The sequence below is a fragment of the Pituophis catenifer genome, unplaced genomic scaffold (genome assembly GCF_029215685.1).
Source record: "Pituophis catenifer annectens isolate HBS135680 unplaced genomic scaffold, rPitCat1.0.hap2 SCAF_10, whole genome shotgun sequence".
Classification (NCBI taxonomy): domain Eukaryota; kingdom Metazoa; phylum Chordata; class Lepidosauria; order Squamata; family Colubridae; genus Pituophis; species Pituophis catenifer.
Genome location: NW_027256890.1, coordinates 22,793,659 through 22,813,596, shown reverse-complemented (window position 1 = coordinate 22,813,596; position 19,938 = coordinate 22,793,659). Strand labels below are relative to the sequence as shown.

The 19,938-nt window shown below is 44.6% G+C and overlaps 2 protein-coding genes across 2 annotated transcripts in view; both read right to left on the bottom strand.

The window, feature by feature from the left end:
* EHBP1L1 (EH domain binding protein 1 like 1) overlaps positions 1-4,646 on the bottom strand; it is a 47,008-nt gene extending 42,362 nt beyond the window's left edge. The window contains 1 exon segment of the mRNA XM_070951597.1: positions 4,493-4,646. Coding sequence (XP_070807698.1) covers positions 4,493-4,596 — 104 coding nt within the window. The 5' untranslated portion in view covers positions 4,597-4,646.
* Positions 4,647-11,657: 7,011 nt separating this feature from the next.
* FAM89B (family with sequence similarity 89 member B) lies at positions 11,658-17,401 on the bottom strand. The gene is made up of 2 exons (XM_070951042.1): positions 17,015-17,401; positions 11,658-13,033 (listed from the first exon to the last, which is right to left on the bottom strand). The coding sequence occupies exons 1-2, from the start codon at positions 17,273-17,275 to the stop codon at positions 12,749-12,751; spliced, it is 546 nt and encodes a 181-aa protein (XP_070807143.1). The 5' UTR covers positions 17,276-17,401; the 3' UTR covers positions 11,658-12,748.
* Between the last annotated feature and the right edge of the window lie 2,537 nt (positions 17,402-19,938).

Here is a 19,938-nt window from a genome sequence, read left to right as displayed (position 1 = left end):
GCCTGGGGAATTCTGGGAGTTGAAGTCCACCTATCATAAAGCCTGCTCCCTGGGGAATTCTGGGAATTGAAGTCCGCCCATCTTAAAGTCTCCAAAGTGGAGAAACAACAACCTTGCACCCTTTGCAAAAGTGAATTTAACCTAGCGTGCATTTTTTTGCCTGGTGAAAACTCAACAACTGTTGTCCTAACATTAGACACACCCTGCTAAGTTTTCAAGCAAATAAACGAAAGTAAAATAAGCAAAGCCTCTGACGCCATTGTAACCCCACGTGGTCTCTTCCTGTAAAGGTCAGCCCGGTTGTGTTCAGCACGGCCACTCCTCCACCGAGCAGGGGTTGGACTAAATGACCTCTAGGATTCCCCAGAACAGTAAAACTCCACCATGATTCTTTTGCAGGCGCGGCCTTTGCCCCATTTCAAAAGCCTGACATGGCAAAATGATAAAGGGGGAAGTTCAGAAAGGATGGTTCTCAGAGACGGTCCCAAACCTAAATTCCTGCACAAAGTGGACTTTCTGAATGTGAGACTGCTAATGTTAACAGGCTGAACATTGTCTGTCTGTCTATTATCTATCTATTTATCTATCTATCATCTCCATCATCTCTGCCTATCCTGTCCTGTCCTGTCCTTTCCTTCCTTCCTAATTTCTTTCTTTTTCTATAATCAATCTATCTCATTTATCTATAATCTCTCTCTCTCTCTATCATCTCCATCGTCTCTGCCTGTCCTTCCTTCCTTCCTTCCTTTTTCTATAATCTATCTCATTTATCTATAATCTCCCTTATTTCTATCTATCTATCTATCTATCTATCTATCTATCTATCTATCTATCTATCTATCTTTTCTATAATCTTTCTTTCTATTATCTATATCTATCTATCTTTCTTTCTTTTTTCTTTCTATTATCTATCTATCTATCTATCTATCTATCTATCTATCTATCTATCTATCTATCATCTCCATCATCTCTGCCTGTCCTGTCCTGTCCTTTCCTTCCTTCCTAATTTCTTTCTTTTTCTATAATCAATCTATCTCATTTATCTATCATCTCCATCATCTCTGTCCTATCCTTTCCTTCCTTTCCTTTCTTCCTAATTTCTTTCTTTTTCTATAATCAATCTATCTATCTCATTTATCTATCAACTCTCTCTCTTTCTCTCTCTCTCTATCATCTCCATCTTCTCTGCCTGTCCTTCCTTCCTTCCTTCCTTTTTCTCTAATCTATTTCATTTATCTATAATCTCCCTCTCTTATTTCAATCTATCTATCTATCATCTATATATATATCTTTCTTTTTCTTTCTATAATATAATCTTTCTTTCTACCGTATTATTTATCTATCTTTCTTTTTTCTTTAATCTTTCTTTTTATTATCTATCTATCTTTCTTTTTCTCTTTCTTTCTATTATCTATCTATCTATCTATCTATCTATCTATCTATCTATCTATCTAATCTATCTCATCTCCATCGTCCTGTCCTGTCCTGTCCTGTCCTGTCCTACCTACCTACCTATCACTCAATCATGTCTATCTATGTATCTATCTCCAATCCGGCATATTTTATTCTAATGACAAGAGTGGGATCTTGCAAAGTAGCTATGGAAGGAAGTCAATTCTGTCCCATTTTTTGATCTACAATTCTACAAATAACCATGAATGAATGATCAGTTCTGGCCTAGACAGTTTAGCAACCCAAAAGCCAACAGACCACCTAATTAAAAGACCATTCTGGCTATATTCTTACAAGACCCTTAACCAGGTTAATGAAAGACCCAGACATAATATTCATACAACAGGTTGGTTTGGATAACCTCAATATTTTTCACTATACGATTTCTCCAGCCCGTTTTGGGTTGTAATGAAGGTGCTGGGCTACGCACCGGGAGGCTGTGAGTTCTAGTTCTGCCTTAGGCATGAAAGCTGACTGGGTGACAGATCGGCCCACCTCACAGGGTGGTTGTTGCGAGGAAAATAGAAATGTATGTTTGCTGCCTTGAGTTAACCAAATATATATATCTTTTAAAAGTGGGATAACAACCTGATAAAAATACGTAATTCCAATCCATTTAATTAGCACATATATAAAATACATTTCCTAAAAATGGAACAGTGGTGGCTGGAGAATTCTGGGAATTAAAATCCACATCTCTTAAGTTTGAGCAACACTGGACTTTACCAGGTTTTTCAGAGATAAAGTCATGCCAGATTTAACCAGACCTCTCTGTGCTATGCTGTCCCATCATTCTATAATTTCCAGAATTGACTACTACATGGCCCTGTTTATGGAGCTGCCCTTGAAGACAGCCCCAAAGCATCCCCAGATGCACAATACCACACTACATCAAAAATACCAGGATGGGTGAACACAATTAACCTTTTCCACACTCACACAGGCTGGATTTCATTCAATTCGCTGCCCACAATTTTAAAACTTTCAAAACACTTTAACTCCAGTCCAGAATCCCCCTAATTTCCACCCAGGAGGAATTCTGGGACTTTGTCGTCTCAATTTAAGGCCAAGGGAGACAGTAACTCATCAAGTCAAAATGTAATCCTTGAACGTTTTCTTATGGACTAGCGACTTGGTACATCTGGGACAGGAACGCAAGCTTTCACCAATATTCAAATATGAAGTCAATATGAAGTCAAAGCTGCCATCCCATAGTTGCAGCGCGAATAAAAGACCACTGCAATAGCTGTGCGATTATAATTGAATTTAAAAAGTTCTACTGAAATAAACTCGGATTCCCCCCACCTCCAGAAGAGTTTCAAAATTATTATTATTATTTTTTCTGACAAGCATTTGGCCGTTCCATCTCTTTCCTGTGGTTATTTTTAATCTGGGGGAAATATTTTTTGGCTTTGAAAAAGAGAAGTATTTGGCTAAGCTTGTCCCTTACAGCTGTTTTCCAGATTCTTCCTGGCTTCCTTTTTAATCCTGACGCGAGGCCTTTTGAGTTATTTACATAACGAAGCGGGGACGGTGTTTTGAATACATACAATCCATAAATTAATATCTTTTCTATCTAACCTCCATTCACCACTTCCTGGTGTGCAAACTCCACCCATTAATTCTCTGTATCTTATTTAATTTTTTTTTTCCCCACCTTCTAAAGATTCTGGTTCAAAGCTCTCGAGAGAGGAAGTTGTGTCACACGAAGCTGCCCCATTTAGCCCTGCCCTACCTGGAAAGGCCAAAAAAAAAAAAAAAAAAACCCTGCAGTTTGGGAGTTTATTTTTATTTTTATTTTTAACGTTGCAAAACTGTACGGCGGAGATTTCTTCCCTAAAACTCGAAAGCACGATTCTAGTCCTCATGAAATCCGGCTGAAGGCCTAACGGGGAAGAGGAAGAGCGTTCTTTGCAGGTCCTCTTCAATGACAGATTAAGAGGCTGGCATTCACACGGGCAAGCCTAGCTTTGACTCGGTTTAAATGTTGCTTCCCACACACACACACACACACCCCATTTTTGTGTGTGTGTATGTGTCAGGAGAGATGGTTGCAAAATTACTTCATACTTAAGTGGTCAGTAGAGAGGGGCATGCATAAGTGCACTAAGGTGCCTATCGCCCCTGTCATTGTATTTTTATTCTCTTATTCTTGTCCTGGGGGGGGGGCGGGAGGGACAAATTCCAATAACTAAATAACTAACTAAATAACTAAAAAGCTAAATAACTAAATAACTAAATAACCCAATAACTAAACAACTAAATAAATAGCTAAAGAGCTAAAATAAAATAAAGTAATAAAATAATTAAATTAAATTAAATTAAATTAAATTAAATTAAAAAAATGAAATGAAATGAAATGAGATATGAAAGGAAAGGAATGAAATGAAATAATAAAATAAAATAATAAAAAAGTAAAGTAAAATAAAGTAAAGTAAAATGAAATGAAATGAAATCTGAAAGGAAAGGAAAAAGAAATAATTAAATAATTAAATTAAATTAAATTAAAAAAATGAAATGAAATGAAATGAGATATGAAAGGAAAGGAAAGGAAAGAAATGAAATAATAATAAAATAAGATAAAATAAAATAAAATAAAATAATAAAATAAAATAATAATAAAGTAAAATAAAATAAAGCAAAGTAAAATAAAAATAAAAATAAAAATCAGACTTTTGTGGAGGATTCATTCCTTCTAGGGGTTGCGAAGGTAGAAATCCAGAAAACAGGGATCGGTGCCCCCCAAAAATCTCTCCCCAGATTACAAGAAAGGGGTATTGGGTGGGTGGGTGGCTGGGAGTCCCTTTTCCCTGCTAAGCCCCCAACAGAGAGAGACACCCCTCCCCTAGGAGGGAGGGAGGGAGGGGGGGCTTCACTCTGCCAGCCTCGCCTGTCCTACCTTGCAAGGCGGTTGTGCGCCAGCCCAAGGCGGTGCCTTTCCCAAAAGGGCTCCAAAGGGGGGGACCCTGAAGATCATCCATCCGTCCGCCCACTCACCACCACCCCCCTCCGCCCACTCCCAGGCGGGGGCCCGATTCACCATTTCTTGGTGCACTCCACCACCAGCTCCTGGTAGCAGGCGACGAAGCGGAACTTGGCGGCCCGTTTGCCGACGCGCTGCAGCCGCTTCCAGACGGAGCTCATGGCCCATGCCCGATCCGGCTGCTGCCCAAGCGAGGAAGTCCGGGCGAGGAGGCGACCAACTTGCAAGGCGGAGGAAGGAGGCGAGCCTGGAGCCCGGGAGGGAGGGGGCGTGGCCGAGGAAAAAAAGGGGGAGTGGCCGAGAGGGGGGCGTGGCTGGGCAACGCCCCGCCCCCCCGCAAGAATAACAGAAAAATAAACTTTTTAAACTTTATTTTTTTGGGGGGTGGAGAGGGAAAGATACTGCATGCTTGCTACACACCTATTCGGAATGGAAAATAGAATTAAAAATAAAATAGAATGTAGTATAGAATAGAATGTAGTATAGAATAGAATAACTTAGCATAGGATATAGAAAATATAGACTTAAAATAATAAGAGAATAGAGAATAGAGAATAGAATCAAGGATAGAAAATAATATAAAACAGAAATAACGGATAGGACAGAGTGGGATTCGGAATAGAAGAGAATAAAGAAATATATATATATATATTAGAAATAAAGAAATATATATATTTATTAGAAATAAAATATAGAAAATGCCGCAGTATAGAATAGAATAATTTAGCATAGAATGTAGAAAATATAGACTAAAATCGTAGAGAATAGAATCAAGGATAGAAAATAATATAAAACAGAAATAACGTAGCACAGGAGATAGAACAGAGTGGGATTCAGAATAGGATAGAATGAAGAATAGAATTAGAAATAAAACATAGAAAATGCCGTAATATAGAATAGAATAATTTAGCATAGGATATAGAAAATATAGAATTAAAATAATAGAGAAAAGAATAGAGAATAGAATAAAGGATAGAAAATAATATAAAACAGAAATAACTATAGAAATTCTATAGAATAGAATAATTTAGCATAGGATATAGAAAATATAGAATCAAATCACATAGAATAGAATAGAGCATAGAATATAGTATAGCATAGCATAGAATAAAACAATAGAATAGAACAGAACAGAGTTGGAAGGAACCTTGGAGGTCATCTAATCCAACCCACAAGAGTCCCTGATCAGAGCTGGATGGGAGGCCACTAGGAAATCACAGGTTTGAATATAAATGTGTAGATAAGAACAATGAATATTATAATGTGTGTATGTATATATATATATATGTCTTTCTCTTTAGCCAGGTTCTACCTACGTAAACCAAGATATTATGCAGCCCTAGTTCAGTGAAATCACAATTCACTAGTTTCTGGGCTTTTTTTCTCTTTCTGGCAGCCAGCAGATCCTTTGCTGCCCATTGGGAGACTAAGATAGATCTATTTCGGCCAAATATATATATATGTTGGAGTAATGTGATTATCCTACTATTGAATAGTAAATAGGAATGATAGAATAGAGAACTACAAAAGCAAAATACGCAAGTCGATACGAAATGCTGTAAAATTACCATTGTGATATAATGTTCAATACGTTATGTCTTGACATGTTTTGTTTTTATATATGTGTGATTGTTTTTTCGTGTTGTTTTTAAAGACAAACTGTTTAATAACAATTATTTTTTTTTAAAAAAAAAAAGGAAATCACAGGTTTGCAGGGAAATCCAAAAAAAAAAAAAAAAAAAAATCCTCCCAGAAACATTCATGTCGTCCCAAAAAATCACCAGGACTGAGATACTTAAACTTCAAACCTTCCCACTAGTTCAAAGGCAAGCAGAAGCCTTAACCCAGCTGATTTGCTTTCAAAACTCCAGGTGTTGAATATTGAATGTAATTCGGTAACCAGGTCAAGGGTGGTTGTGTAAACAGGGCCTAAGAGTGCCTGCCTGCCTTGTTTTTTCCTCCTCCCTCCCCAGCCCTTTTCCTCGCATGCTGACTCTGTCTGACGGAAAGAATGAGGTCATCTAGAGCTTCCTGGCTTTAATTTCCTTTGGCAGCCTTTTGGGAAAATAATAATAATAATAATAATAATAATAATAATAATAGTAATAATAATAATAATAATAATAATAATAATAATAATAATAATAATAATAATAATAAGCTGGTGTGTATACGTGCACAAGAGGATTAAAAGAAATACAAAGAAATCAAAACTATAAAACTCCTTTCGAGGCGGCCTCGCCTCTTTCTCCCTCCTTCCTCCGTTTCTGCCTTTTCAGAGCTCTTCGTTTCTGGCTCAGGAAGGATAAATAAAGAACCCTGTAAACCGATCCTGGATTCCAGCTTTGGTCCCGGACGGATGGACGTGCTCTCATGCCCCCAGATTTAGCAACCGAGGGACAGATACTTTCTCCAGGCACGCCCCCCCCCAAGGGTTGGGTTGGGTGGGTGTCCCTGTGTGTGTGTGTGTGTGTGTGTGTGTGTGTTTTGTTTTTTTTTTAATTTGATTTATATGCCGCCCTTCTCCGAAGACTCAGGGCGGCTTACAATGTGCTCAGTTTTCAAACCCAAATAGATGATATATGAAATTTATAACAACAAGAGGACCAGAGTTGGAAGAGACTTCAAAGGATGCAAGAACTGGGTATGGTTAGTCTGGATAAAAGGTTTAGGGTGACATAGAAAATAGAGTAGAGTAGAGTAGAGTAGAATAGAAAATAGAGTAGGGTAGAATTAGAATAGAATAGAATAGAATAGAATAGAATAGAATAGAATAGAATAGAATAGAATAGAATAGAGAATAGCGTGGCTTGGTGGGCTTGGCAGCGGAAGGATACTACAAAATCCCCATTCTCACCCCATTCCAGGGGGAAGGATATTGCAAAATCCCCATTCCCTCCCCACTCCAGGGGGGAAGGATATTGCAAAATCCCCATTTCCTCCCCACTCCTGGGGGAAGGATATTGCAAAATCCCCATTCCCTCCCCACTCCTGGGGGAAGGATACTGCAAAATCCCCATTCTCACCCCACTCCAGGGAAAGCATATTGCAAAATCCCCATTCCCTCCCCACTCCAGGGGGAAGGATACTGCAAAATCCCCATTCCCTCCCCACTCTGGGGCCAGCCAGAGGTGGTATTTGCCGGTTCTCGGAACTACTCAAAATTTCCGCTACCGGTTCTCCAGAACCTGCTGGATTTCACCCCTGCCTTATACCACTCTGGGGGAATCACATGACCACAGGGATGCTGTCAAGGTCATAACTGTGAAAAAACGGTCATAAGTCACTTTTTCCAGTGCTGTTATAACTTCGAATGGTCACTAAACGAACTGTTGTAAGTCGAGGACTGTTGTACTTCAGAAGAAGATGCTTATCACTTACGATGAGTTATGTCTGGAGTGGTTTTAGAAAGGATATCAAGTGGCTATCTGACATTATTTTTCTGACGCCAATCCAATCTGTTTTTTAATCGCCTAGACACTTTTACTCATCATGCCTACCGAGGGTTTTAAAAACAGTTTGCAGCCTGACTACGGAGAGTTTACAGTATTTATTATAAACCTCCCCATCCTGGAAGCCACGTGGCCAACAGGTGATGTCTCAAGGGAAGGAGAGGCTCAATGGTTAAAATACTGAGCTTATCGATCAGAAAGGTCGGCAGTTCGGCGGTTCGAATCCCTACTCCAAGTCTCCTGCGTGGAGGACTAGATGACCTCCGAGGTCCCTTCCAACCCTGTTACTGTTTCTTTCCCTCTCCTGTAGTGGCCAAAATTGTGGAAACCTTTTGGGAAAAGTGTATTTTTGAGGTTTGATGGCTAATAACACCACTTTTTTTTTTTTTTTTTTTTGGAGTTTCAAGGTGATCCTATTCCACTGCTGGAATGACCTGGGAATAGCCCAATAGCCTTAACCCAATTGAAAATCTATGGAGCCGACAAAAGAAACTTCTTAGTCAGAAGCGACCCAGAAATAAAACCCAGTTAATAGAAGCCATCATTCCATCTTGGTTTCACATTAGAACAGTTGCAGAACTCAAAGACTTGGTTCCCTCCATGGGAAGACGTTGTAAGGCCGTCATTCATGCTAAAGGTGACCCAACGAAGTATTAACTGACATGGGGATCATTTTTGTATATCTCGTTTTTTCCGTGGTGATAATTTTTGCATGTCTCATTTTTTTCTATGTGTTTCACTTTCTTCTTTATACTGTAACTGCTATTCTAATAGCAAATCCTTCATAAAAGTGATTGCATTACATTCTTGATTAAATTATCTTTCCATTGATATATAATTTTATGGTACTACTGCCCCAAAAAACTGGTGTTATTAGCTAGTTTTAGAAAATACACTTTTCCCAAAAAGTTTTCGACAATTTGGGCCACTACTGTAGCTTAGCACCGCTCAAGATCCGTCTCTTTGTTTTTAAAAATTAGGACAGGCTGAGAACGATGAATCATTTTCCTGGCTTCCCCGTGAAAAAAAAAGAAAAGAAAAAAGAAAACCAGGAAGCCAAAACCGATTGCAAAAGCCTCTCGGATGGGTGTGGTGGCTCGAAGCTGCTCCCGAGAAATTTTGCTTTTTCTCTGAAGATGACGGAGAAGTTTTTCGTCCCGGTTTGGCGGGTTAAGAGAGAAATCCAACAGCTTCCCGCAAACAGAACAATCTTCCACATCCTTCTATGAAAAACAAACTGAGTGAACCGCTCCAAGGCTACTTTCCCCAACCAGGTGCCCTCTGAAGGTTTTGGACTACAACTTCCATCATCCTCCACCCACAAGTTGCAGAGCACCAGGGTGAGAAGGATGGGCCCAGAGGAGTGTGGGGCAAAGGTACTTGGTCATGTTATGGCAGCGGTGGGCAACTTTGGCATCTCAGTGGTGAAATTCAAAAATTTGTAGGCGTGGCTTGGTGCTCACGTGACTGGGTGGGCGTGGTTTGGCGGTGGGGAATTCTGGGAGTTGAAGTTCACCCCTCTTCTGAGTTTCCAGCTTTGAGAAACCCAGATCTCGCCCAACCCAAATCCCATTGTGGCTGCTCTGCACAACGCCAGTGGATTGCAAACACAACAGGAAGCCACAATGGCCCAGGCGTGTGTGTGTGTGTGTAAAAGACATGGTTTGTGTGCTCCAGAGGTGGGAAAAAACGTGAACCCAGGGCAAGGAGGTGGAAGCTCACCAGACTGGGGCTCCTTGAAGTCTCAAGTTGGCTGGGGTTAAAACGGAAATGGGAGAATGTAAAACAGCGCCTCTGAGCATGCACAGAGTAGCTTTCCGGGTCACAGCTGGCCTTTTCCACGCCTGAAAAGCGGGATGAAAATAATATGGGAAATCAGTTCTCGAGAAAAATAATTCACCCACCCTTGAATCTTGGCAGTCCAGTGGTTTAGAAGGGGAACTGAAAAAATTTGCAGATGATACTAAACTAGCAGGAATACCACTCTGTAAAGCCTTAGTAAGGCCACACCTAGAATGCTGCATCCAGTTTTGGTCACCACACTATAAAAAAAAGATGTGGAGACTCTAGAAAGAGTGCAGAGAAGAGCAACCAGGATGATGAGGGGACTGGAGGCTAAAATATACAATGAACGGTTGCAGGAGTTGGGGTATGTCTAGTCTAGTGAAGAGAAGGACCAGGGGAGACAGGAGAGCATCTTCCAATATTTGAGGGGCTGCCACAGAGAGGAGGAAGAGGATCAAGCTATTTTTCAAGGCACCCGAAGGCCAGACAAGGAAGAATGGATGGAAACTGACCAAGGAGAGATTCAACCTGGAAATAAGGAGGAATTTTCTGAACAATGAGAACAATCAACCCATGGAACTGAAGTTGCCTTCGGAAGTTGTGGGAGCTTCATCCCTGGAGGCTTTCAAGAGGAGACTGGACTGCCATCGGTCAGAAATGGTGTCAGGTCTCCTGCTTGGGCGTGGGGTTGGACTAGATGACCTACAAGGTCCCTTCCAACCAACCCGGTTCATCTGAATCTGTTTTATCCTGAAGAAGCCGCAACCCCCTGGAGACAGATTCGTTCCACTGCTGTACAATTTTTTTTTTACCCTCCAGAAATTCGGCCTGATTTTTCAAACGAGATCCAGCAGCTTTGAAGCAATCCTTACTTTCGGTTGAGATACTTGCAAGATCTGAACTCGCAGCTCGGAATGGACTCACACTCCTTTTGTTCAAGAGGCTTTTAACAATTTATTTCTCGCGCCTCCCCCTTTTGCTTGCCGTGGACGGGGGTGGGGGTGGGGAATGCTTCCCAAATGCTCTCAGGTTTATTTCAAGCCTCGAAAAACCCACCATCATCATCATCATCCTATTAGAAAACACTATGCAATTAAATATTGAGCCAAGGTAACCTGGCTACGGTGATAGGACAGTCATAAAATCCAGCCAAGGCAATATGACCAGATTTATTCATTTTTTTTTAAACCCCCAAACAAATGTTCTATCTAGCACATTCCTCGCTAACTATTTCTTCTCAGTCTGCAATTGAGGAGGAGAAAGTGGGGTGCATCAGCCCCCCCCCACGAAGGAAACTTAACATGTATCATGCAAAAACCTATTTGGCTGCTTACCAGGGGCGGGTTCAGGAGTGGGCTGCTGCGGGTTCGCGAGAACCTCTATAGCTAAGATTCTGTGCAGTTCGGAGAACCCCCAAATCCCACTCCTGGCTGGCCCCGCCCACCCCTCCCAGGAGTCCCCAGGCAGCCCGTTTTGGGATGCAGGTAAGGCTCCGGGAGGGCGAAAAAGAGGCCTACTGGAAGTTCGGGAAGGCCTGTTTCCGGCCTCCAGAGGGCTTCTGGAGCCTGGGGAGGCCGTTTCCCCCCTCCTGGAGGATCAAGAAAAGCCTCCGGAGCCTGGGGAGGACAAAAATCCCCACCCCCTGCCATGGTGCAGGAGGCCGACTAGGCCACGCCCATCATGCTTAGCAACCCAGCAGAGAAATTTTAGCACCCTTGCTAAAATTTTTTGAAGCCCACCCCTGGGGGGGGTTTCACACATTTGTGCAAAGCCCCTCCCCCCCTTTGCCGAATAAACCCGCACCTCGTCTCTTATCCTAAGCCTTAAATCAGAGCTTAAATCAATGGCTCCTCTGACATGCTAAATCAAAGCTAAATCAAATCTTCTATTTTTATGCTAAAGGTTTTCAGCAGCAACATGCCAGGAGCAAAAAGGAAGGTGCATTAAAAAGACTTCCCTCCCCTCAACCCACCCACCCCCTCCCTACATTTTTAACCCGGTCATCCCAATCTTTCTTGCAAGTTTCCATTGCAAAAAATAAAATAAAATAAAATAATACATTTGCAATAGAAGTCTCTTAAGAGTTTTATGTTTAGGGTCTTTGCTTGCCCAAAGCTTCGGATTCTCAGAATGCAAGCTGGACTGGCCATCCCAGTTTCCAAAAAGAAAAATAAGTTCCTAGTCCTCATGATTCCGATTAGGTAGATCGGAAGGTCATTTAAACCCAGGCATTTGGACAAGGAAAAGTCTCGGCCGCTGAATTGGCAGTTCTTAACTCCCTTTAGGGATGCTGTTAGTACCGCAGGGGGAGCAAAAGAGGCTCAGCACCCCAAATTTCATGCAGCCACAGGAAACCTGGCAGTAGGGAAAGAAGAAGAAAGGCAAGGGAAGGGCCTGAATCTTGCAGAGACACAGCCAAGCCTTTCTTATCCTCTAAATATCGAAAGAGCTTCACAGGCAACCCACATCTCCACGCAAGGATAAACTTTGCTGGTCATTGACCGAATAAATAAAATAACATTTTCCTTTCAATTTCCAGGTCAATTTCCCCAAATCGGGCCCCAATTCCAGACGGTCGTCTTGTCCTCCACACGGGCCAAAAATTATTGAAATTGGTGGGGGTCCCACATTGGAAGAAAAATGCCCCACATCCTTGGGGTGGGGGGGGGGAAAGGGGAAGAGAAGCTGGAAGACGGAGAGGAAGATTTTTTTTTTCCAGGAAATTCAAGCGATGTTCCAGTTAATTTCGACCCTCCCCTGCGGTATTTCCCAATGCTTTTTCCGAAGACGTTTCGCAAAAGGAAGAAGAAGAAAAAATCTCAAGATTGGATCCCAATTTTGTGTTGCAAAATTGGGGACTCTCTGCTCGGAAGCACCTGCCTGCAGTTTGCCCCTGCAACCATCTCTCTTTTCTGGAAAGGCCAACGAAATCCTGTCGATTTCTCGAGGGAAACGTGATCGGGAAAAGCCCAGGAACTAGGTGGAAAGCTGAAAAGGGGCTGGACTGTTCCAGAAACAAAACCATGATGCTTTATTCCAATCCTAAAATTCCAACTGGCCTTTCCTGGTGTCTGGCTCAGATTGCAATATGGAAAGAGTCCTTAAGCCACTGATCCCGGGAGTTTTGAGGCTGGAGGAAGCGCAGCTGCTGGCCCGGAGGGGGTTCCCGCGGCCCATCCGGACTTAACGGGTCCAGGTCGAAATCTTCTTCCTCGTCCGAGAAGCCGTTTTCGGCAGCCAGGCTGCCTTCCGAGTGGAGCGAGGATGACATGTCCTGGAAGAGGCTTTTGAAGTCCTGGATGGACTCGTACAGTGACCAGAGCTGGCAAAGAAGAGACATATCCAGTTGTCGGAGCCCCACCTGCAGCAGGGAAGGAAAGCAGATGTTGAGCTTTGGGAGCTGCCGGGATTCGAACCGGGAGGGGCCTGGTTAGGTGGAAAGCGCTTTCTCAAATCAATAATCAAGCAGCTTCAGATGTTTTGCAATGTTGATAACTTAAAGACAGGTGGGCTCCCCAGCCAACATGCTTTGAGATGGGTGGACTTCAACTCCCAGAATTCCTCAGCCAACATGCTTTGAGATGGGTGGACTAAAACTCCCAGAATTCCCCAGCCAGCATGCTTTAAGATGGGTGGATTAAAACTCTCAGAATTCCTCAGCCAGCATGCTTTAAAATGGGTGGACTAAAACTCCCAGAATTCCCCAGCCAGCATGCTTTAAAATGGGTGGATTAAAACTCCCAGAATTCCTCAGCCATCATGCTTTAAGATGGGTGGATTAAAACTCCCAGAATTCCTCAGACAGCATGCTTTAAAATGGGTGGATTAAAACTCCCAGAATTCCTCAGCCAGCATGCTTTGAGATGGGTGGACTTCAACTCCCAGAATTCCTCAGCCAGCATGCTTTGAGATGAGTGGACTAAACTCCCAGAATTCCTCAGCCAACATGCTTTGAGATGGGTGGACTAAAACTCCCAGAATTCCCCAGCCAGCATGCTTTAAGATGGGTGGATTAAAACTCCCAGAATCCCTCAGCCAACATGCTTTGAGATGAGTGGACTAAAACTCCCAGAATCCCCCAGCCAGCATGCTTTAAGGTGGGTGGACTAAAATTCTCAGAATTCCCCAGCCAGCATGCTTTGAGATGAGTGGACTAAAACTCCCAGAATCCCTCAGCCAACATGCTTTGCATGGGTGAACTTCAAATCCCCGAATTTCCCAGTCAGCATGCTTTGAGAGGATGGACTTCAATTCCCAGAATTCCCCAGCCAGCAGGCTTTAAGATGGGTGGAATAAATAATATATTTATAAATAAATAAATAAATAAATAAATAAATAAATAAATAAATAAATTAATTAATTAATTAATTATAAATATAAATAAATAAATAAACAAAAACTAACCAACCAAGCGGTATAAAGCTGCATGTGATTTTGTCAGCAGCAAATGGGACAGAGTGGCTGGCTGGGGAATTCTGGGAGTTGAAGTCCACAAGTCTCAAAGTTGCCAAAGTTAGACACTCTTGCTTTAGAATAAAATCAGCCAAATGGCCCCTGTTCTGAAACCCACAAAACTTTTAAATGACAGTTCTATGGGATTTTGCTACCCTCTGGTGGAAAAAACCCTGTACTGTACAAGTTTTGAACACACAAATGTTCAAAAAACGGTCCATTTTTTTTCCACTATCCAATTTCATTGCTTCGGATGAAACTGAAATCCCAATTACCAATTTTTTTTATTTTTTTTTAAATAATAATTCAAAGTTGCCAATTTCCAATTATTTCATTTCTGCCCGGATCCAATTCCAGACAGAGAGCTCCCAATTCTTGCAAAGGAAAGAAATTGCAGAGTTAATTTTATCTTTCCTGCTTTTCCGTTTCTGGATGCTTCTAAAGGCTTTTTATTAAACGTGCATCCTGCCTTTTGAATATAAGACAGTGACGGTGTCATTTATTTAAAACAGTGTTGCGTGGCAGTGAGGATAATTAACCAGTGCAAACACTTCCCTCCAGAAGTTGTGGCGGCTCCATCATGGCAGGTTTTTAAGAAGAGACTGAAAAACAGCCTGAAAGCGGCTGAGAAAATGGCCTGAAAACAGCCCAAAAAACAGCCTGGAAATGGCCTGGAAAACGGCCCAAAAAACCAGCGTGTTTTTTGGCCATTTTGGAGGCCTTCGGGTCGTTTTCCAGTGTTCCGGCATCCGGGAAGACCAGAACAGCAGCTGGTGATGGTGCCTGTGCCCACAGAGAGGGCTCTACATGCTAATTGTGGCACGCGTGCCATAGGTTCGCCATCACGGTTATAGGCACTCAAAGGCCTGCCAAGCGTGCCCCTTCCCCAAATGATTGATAATGGCTATTACTTGGCTGATTTAAAAAGTCTTTCTGCATTGACAGGATGAGTGGGGGGGGGGGGCGATCAGGTCCGCCATCCTTCCCTGAAATCACCAATGATGGGACCCAGGGAGGATGAAGTCCCTGCTCAGCTCTCCCCCCCCCTTTCTCGCCTACCTTGCAGAGTCGTGCTGTTACCCAGAGAGAGCATGCCCACCCTAAGTGGTCTCGTGGTTGAGGCATCAGGCTAGAAACCAGGAGATGGGGAAATCTAGTTCTACCTTAGACATGAAAGCCGGCTGCGTGACTTTGGGCAAATCACCTGGAGACTGTGAGTTCTAGTCCTGCCTTAGGCATGAAAGTTGGCTGGGTGACTTTGGGCCAATCACCAGGAGACAAGGAGTTCTAGTTCTGCCTTAGGCATGAAAGCCAGTTGGGTGACTTTGGGCCAATCACCAGGAGACTGTGAGTTCTAGTTCCGTTTTAGACATGAAAGCCAATTGGGTGACTTTGGGCAAATCACCAGGAGACTGTGAGTTCTAGTACTGCCTTAGACATGAAAACTGGCTGCGTGACTTTGGGCCAATCGCCAAGAGACTGTGAGTTCTAGTTCCGCCTTAGGCATGAAAGCCAATTGGGTGACTTTGGGCAAATCACCAGGAGACTGTGAGTTCTAGTTCTGCCTTAGGCATGAAAGCCAGTTGGGTGACTTTGGGCCAATCACCAGGAGACTGTGAGTTCTAGTTCCGTTTTAGACATGAAAGCCAATTGGGTGACTTTGGGCAAATCACCAGGAGACGGTGAGTTCTAGTTCCACCTTAGACATGAAAATTGACAGGGAGACTTTGACCAATTACTAGGAGACGGGGAGTTCTAGTTCCGCCTTAGGCACAAAAACTGACTGGGTGACTTTGGTCTAGTCCCCCCTCCCTCTCTTCCCCCCTCCCTCCCTCTCTCTTTCATTCTCTCTCTGTCCAACCCACCTCACAAGGTTGTTGTCGTAGTCAAAATAAGGAGGAAGGATATATTTGCTGCCTCGAGTTATTTGTAAAAACAATGAAGGTGAGAAACGAACAAGACAAATAACCTCCAAGAAGCAGCCCCACTGCACCCAATTTAGCTCTTGGCATGACGCGAGTGGCTAAATTTAGACCTACTCCTGGCGCCCCGGATTCAAAGCATCTCAGCCCAGGCTCTTCTCCACGGTTCTGTGGCTTGCAAGGCGCTTTTTTTTTTTTTACTTTGCACTCAGGTGAGCCGCTGGAAAAGGGGTGCTTTTGTCCCCCACCTCCCGGGGCGAAGAAAACGGGGTGGCTGCAAACTTCGGGTCGCTTAAGGGGGAGATGGGAGGTGTGGAAATGTAATGAATGGATCCAATGTGGGAGTTACATCCTTGGAGGCTTTTGCAAGAAGAGCCATTGGCCAGAAACGGTGTAGGTAGGGTCTCCTGCTTGGCGGGGTTGGACTGGATGACCTCCAAGGTACCTTCCAACTCTGTTAATCTGTAAATAAGTGGTGTTGGATCCCTGCTTTTGGGGGGTTGGACTGGATGACCTCCAAGGTCCCTTCCAAGTCTGCAAATAAATGGTGCAGGGTCTCCTGCTTGGCGGGGTTGGACTAGATGACCTCCAAGTTCCCTTCCAACTCTGTTAATCTGTAAATAAATGGTGTTGGGTCTCCTGCTTTGGGGGGTTGGACTGGATGACCTCCAGGTTCCCTTCCAACTCTGTTAATCTGTAAATAAATGGTGTAGGGTCCCTGCTTTTGGAGGATTGGACTAGATGACCTCCAAGGTCCCTTCCAACTCTATTAATCTGTAAATAAAATAAATAGACTTAAGTCGGTGGGGCGGGAGGTGGGTGTCTGCCAGGTCTTTTGGGAGGTGGGCTCAGGTGGGGGGGTGGGGCCGATGGGCATCCCAAGGAGCCTGGGGTTTTTTGGGGGGGGGGAGGGGGGATGCGCAAAGCCATCAGAAGCCCCCCACCCAAATCCGCCGGGCATTGCTCACCATCTCCTTGCGCAGGACGGCCAGCGCGGCATCCAGGTTGGCGGGCCGGGGGGGTCTCGGGGGCGGCGGCTTCTCCCCGGGGACCGCCTGGGCTTGGCGCAGGTCGTCTTGGATGCGCGACTTCTTGCTGTAGACCTTCTGGATCTCGCGCCACGAGCCGCCGCTGGAGTTGAGGATGCCGCTCAGCCCTTTGGGCAGCGGGGGAAGCCCTTCCAGCGCGCAGGCCTGGCCGGCCGGGGGCTCCGGAGGGGAGCAGCTCATGGCCCCGCCGAAGGAAGAAGCAGCAGCTGCGGCAGCCGGGGGGCCATGGGGGCACTCGGCCTATGCTCAGAGGCACTCTCGGCCCCGCGGCTGCAAGCGCCCGATCGGCTACACGCCGGCCTTTGTCTGCTGCGGCGGCGGCGGCGGCTGCGCCCGGATCGCCCGCCCGGCTGTGCGCGCAAGGACGCCGCAGCCGCTTAAAGGGGCCCCGCCGGGCGGCCCGGGAGGCAGCGCGGCCTCTGGCTCGGCGGGGCAGGAGCCGCTCCGCTCCGCGACCTTCCGGGGAGCCCGCACAGCCGCCCCGCCTGCGCTGAGCCCGAGGCGCGATTCCCACGTGCCAGGAGCGGGATGAAACCGAGCCAAACTTGCGGATTAGATCGAGCGCCTTTTTAAGTCTTTCCTTCTTTCTTTCTTTCCCTCCGTCTCCTTCCTCCCTTCGCTACCTCTCTTCGTCCCTTCTCTTTCTTTCCATTTGACCTTCCTTCCCTATCTGTAGCTTTTTCCTTCTGTCGTTCCTTCCTTTCTCCTTCCCACCCTCCTTCCCTATTTCTCTTTACCTCCCTCTCTCCCTTTCTCTTCTTTCCTTCCTTCCTTCCCTCCCTTTCTTTTCCTTCCTTCCTCCCTCTCTTTTCCTTCCTCCTTTCCTTCCTTCCTTCCTTCCCTCCCTTTTCCCTATTTCTCTTTACCTACCTACCTCCCTTTCTCCTTTCCTTCCTTCCCTCCCTTTCTTTGCCTTCCTTCCTCCCTTTCTCTTTTGCTTCCTCCCTCCCTCCCTTCCCTTTCTTTGCCTTCCTTCCTCCCTCCCTTTATTTCCTTCCTCCCACCCTCTTCTTTCCTTCCTCCCTCCCTCCCTTTCTCTTGGCCTTCCTTCTGTCCCTCCCTCCCTTTCTTTCTCCCTCCTCCTAATCTTTTCCTTTTTCTTTCTTAATTTGGGCATTGCACCAGCGACACGATGCCACCTATTGTTTAATTGAGTTCCTTGTGACAACTCCACCAAAGAGATTGTGCCAATAAGTGCCCAGATTCCGGTGTGGTCCAACGGGGAAATGCCAGCCTTTTTGCCTATTTTGGTCGTCTGCTGAAGGGGCAAAAGAGATGGATCAGGTCCAATCTCTGGTGGCCTCAAACTTGTGGATCTGCTTCCTAGAAGTGTTTGGAGGAAGAGATCCAAGACTGGAATCTGGGCAGACCAGAAACAGCCAGATCAGGAGCTTCCGGTCAAGACTGGGGCGTGAAGGTCATCATCAATGCCCACCTTGACCAACCAGCCTTAAGCCCAGTTTAAAGATTACACTAATGGGTGCCATGCAGGGGTGCTATTCAGCAGGTTCTGGAGAACCAGTAGCAGAAATTTTGAGTAGTTCGGAGAACTGGCCCCAGAATTGGAATGGGGATTTTGCAGTATCCTTCCCCTGGAGTGGGGAGGGAATGGGGACTTTGCAAAATCCTTCCCCTGCCATGCCCACCAAGCCACGCCCAAAGAACCAGTAGTAAAAAAATTTGAATCCCACCACTGGTGCCATGAATATTTCCTCCTCCCTAGCCAGGAAATCCAGAACGGTCGCAGAACCACGCTGTTTCAAAGTAGTCCACAGGAGAAACCACACTATTGTGGCCTGGCTCTGAGCTTATTTTGTGGGTAAAAGTCTTATGTCTGAACTGCATCTCTTCAGAGGATCAACGCAAGGGCAAAATCTCCCTGCTTGCCCAGCCACTTTCCATTTAACTATTCTTTTGAGATCACAAAAACTTGTTCATTTGTTCGTTTCTCTTACTCTGCAGTTCTCGAAGACGGCCAGCCAATTGTATTCTTTACTTTCCATGCTTAAGACCCTGTGCCACATAACGGAAGCGTCCACACAATGGGTTTAACCTAGTTGGAGAAAGAACTAGCAAGTACATTCATACACCTAGAGTACTGCATCCAGTTTTGGTCACCACACTATAAAAAAAGATGTGGGGACTCTCTTCTGTGCAGAGAAGAGCAACCAGGATGATGAGGGGACTGGAGGCTAAAACATACAATGAACGGTTGCAGGAACTGGGCATGGCTGGTCTAGGGAAGAGAAGGACCAGGGGAGACAGGAGAGCATCTTCCAATATTTGAGGGGTTGACACAGGAGAGGAGGAAGGGGATCAAGCTATTCTCCAAAGCACCCGAAGGCCAGACAAGGAATAATGGATAGAAACCGATAAAGGAAAGATTCAACCTAGAAATGAGGAATTTTCTGACAGGGAGAACCATCAACCCATGGAAGAGAAGTTGCCTTCGGAAGTTGTAGGAGCTTCATCATTGGAAGCTTTCAAGAAAAGACTGGACTGCCATTTGTCAGAAATGGTGTGGGGTCTCCTGCTTAGGCGGAGGGTTGAACTAGATGACCTACAAGGTCCCTTCCAACTCTGCTAATCAAATCTAATCGTACAAATGGTTGTCTTTGAACAAGGCTGGTCCTTCTGGAGCTTGTTAAAAGAGTTATGTAAACCCAGGCAGAAGGGAATTTACAGATTCTCGCATGTAGGAATACTCCTACAGGTAGAATTTGACTTATGACCAATCATTTAGCTTGAAGTTACAATGAGGAGAGAGACTTACAATGTGGATTTAAACAGCCTCCAATGATCACGTGACTGCACTTGGTAGCTCACATTTATGACCGTCTGTA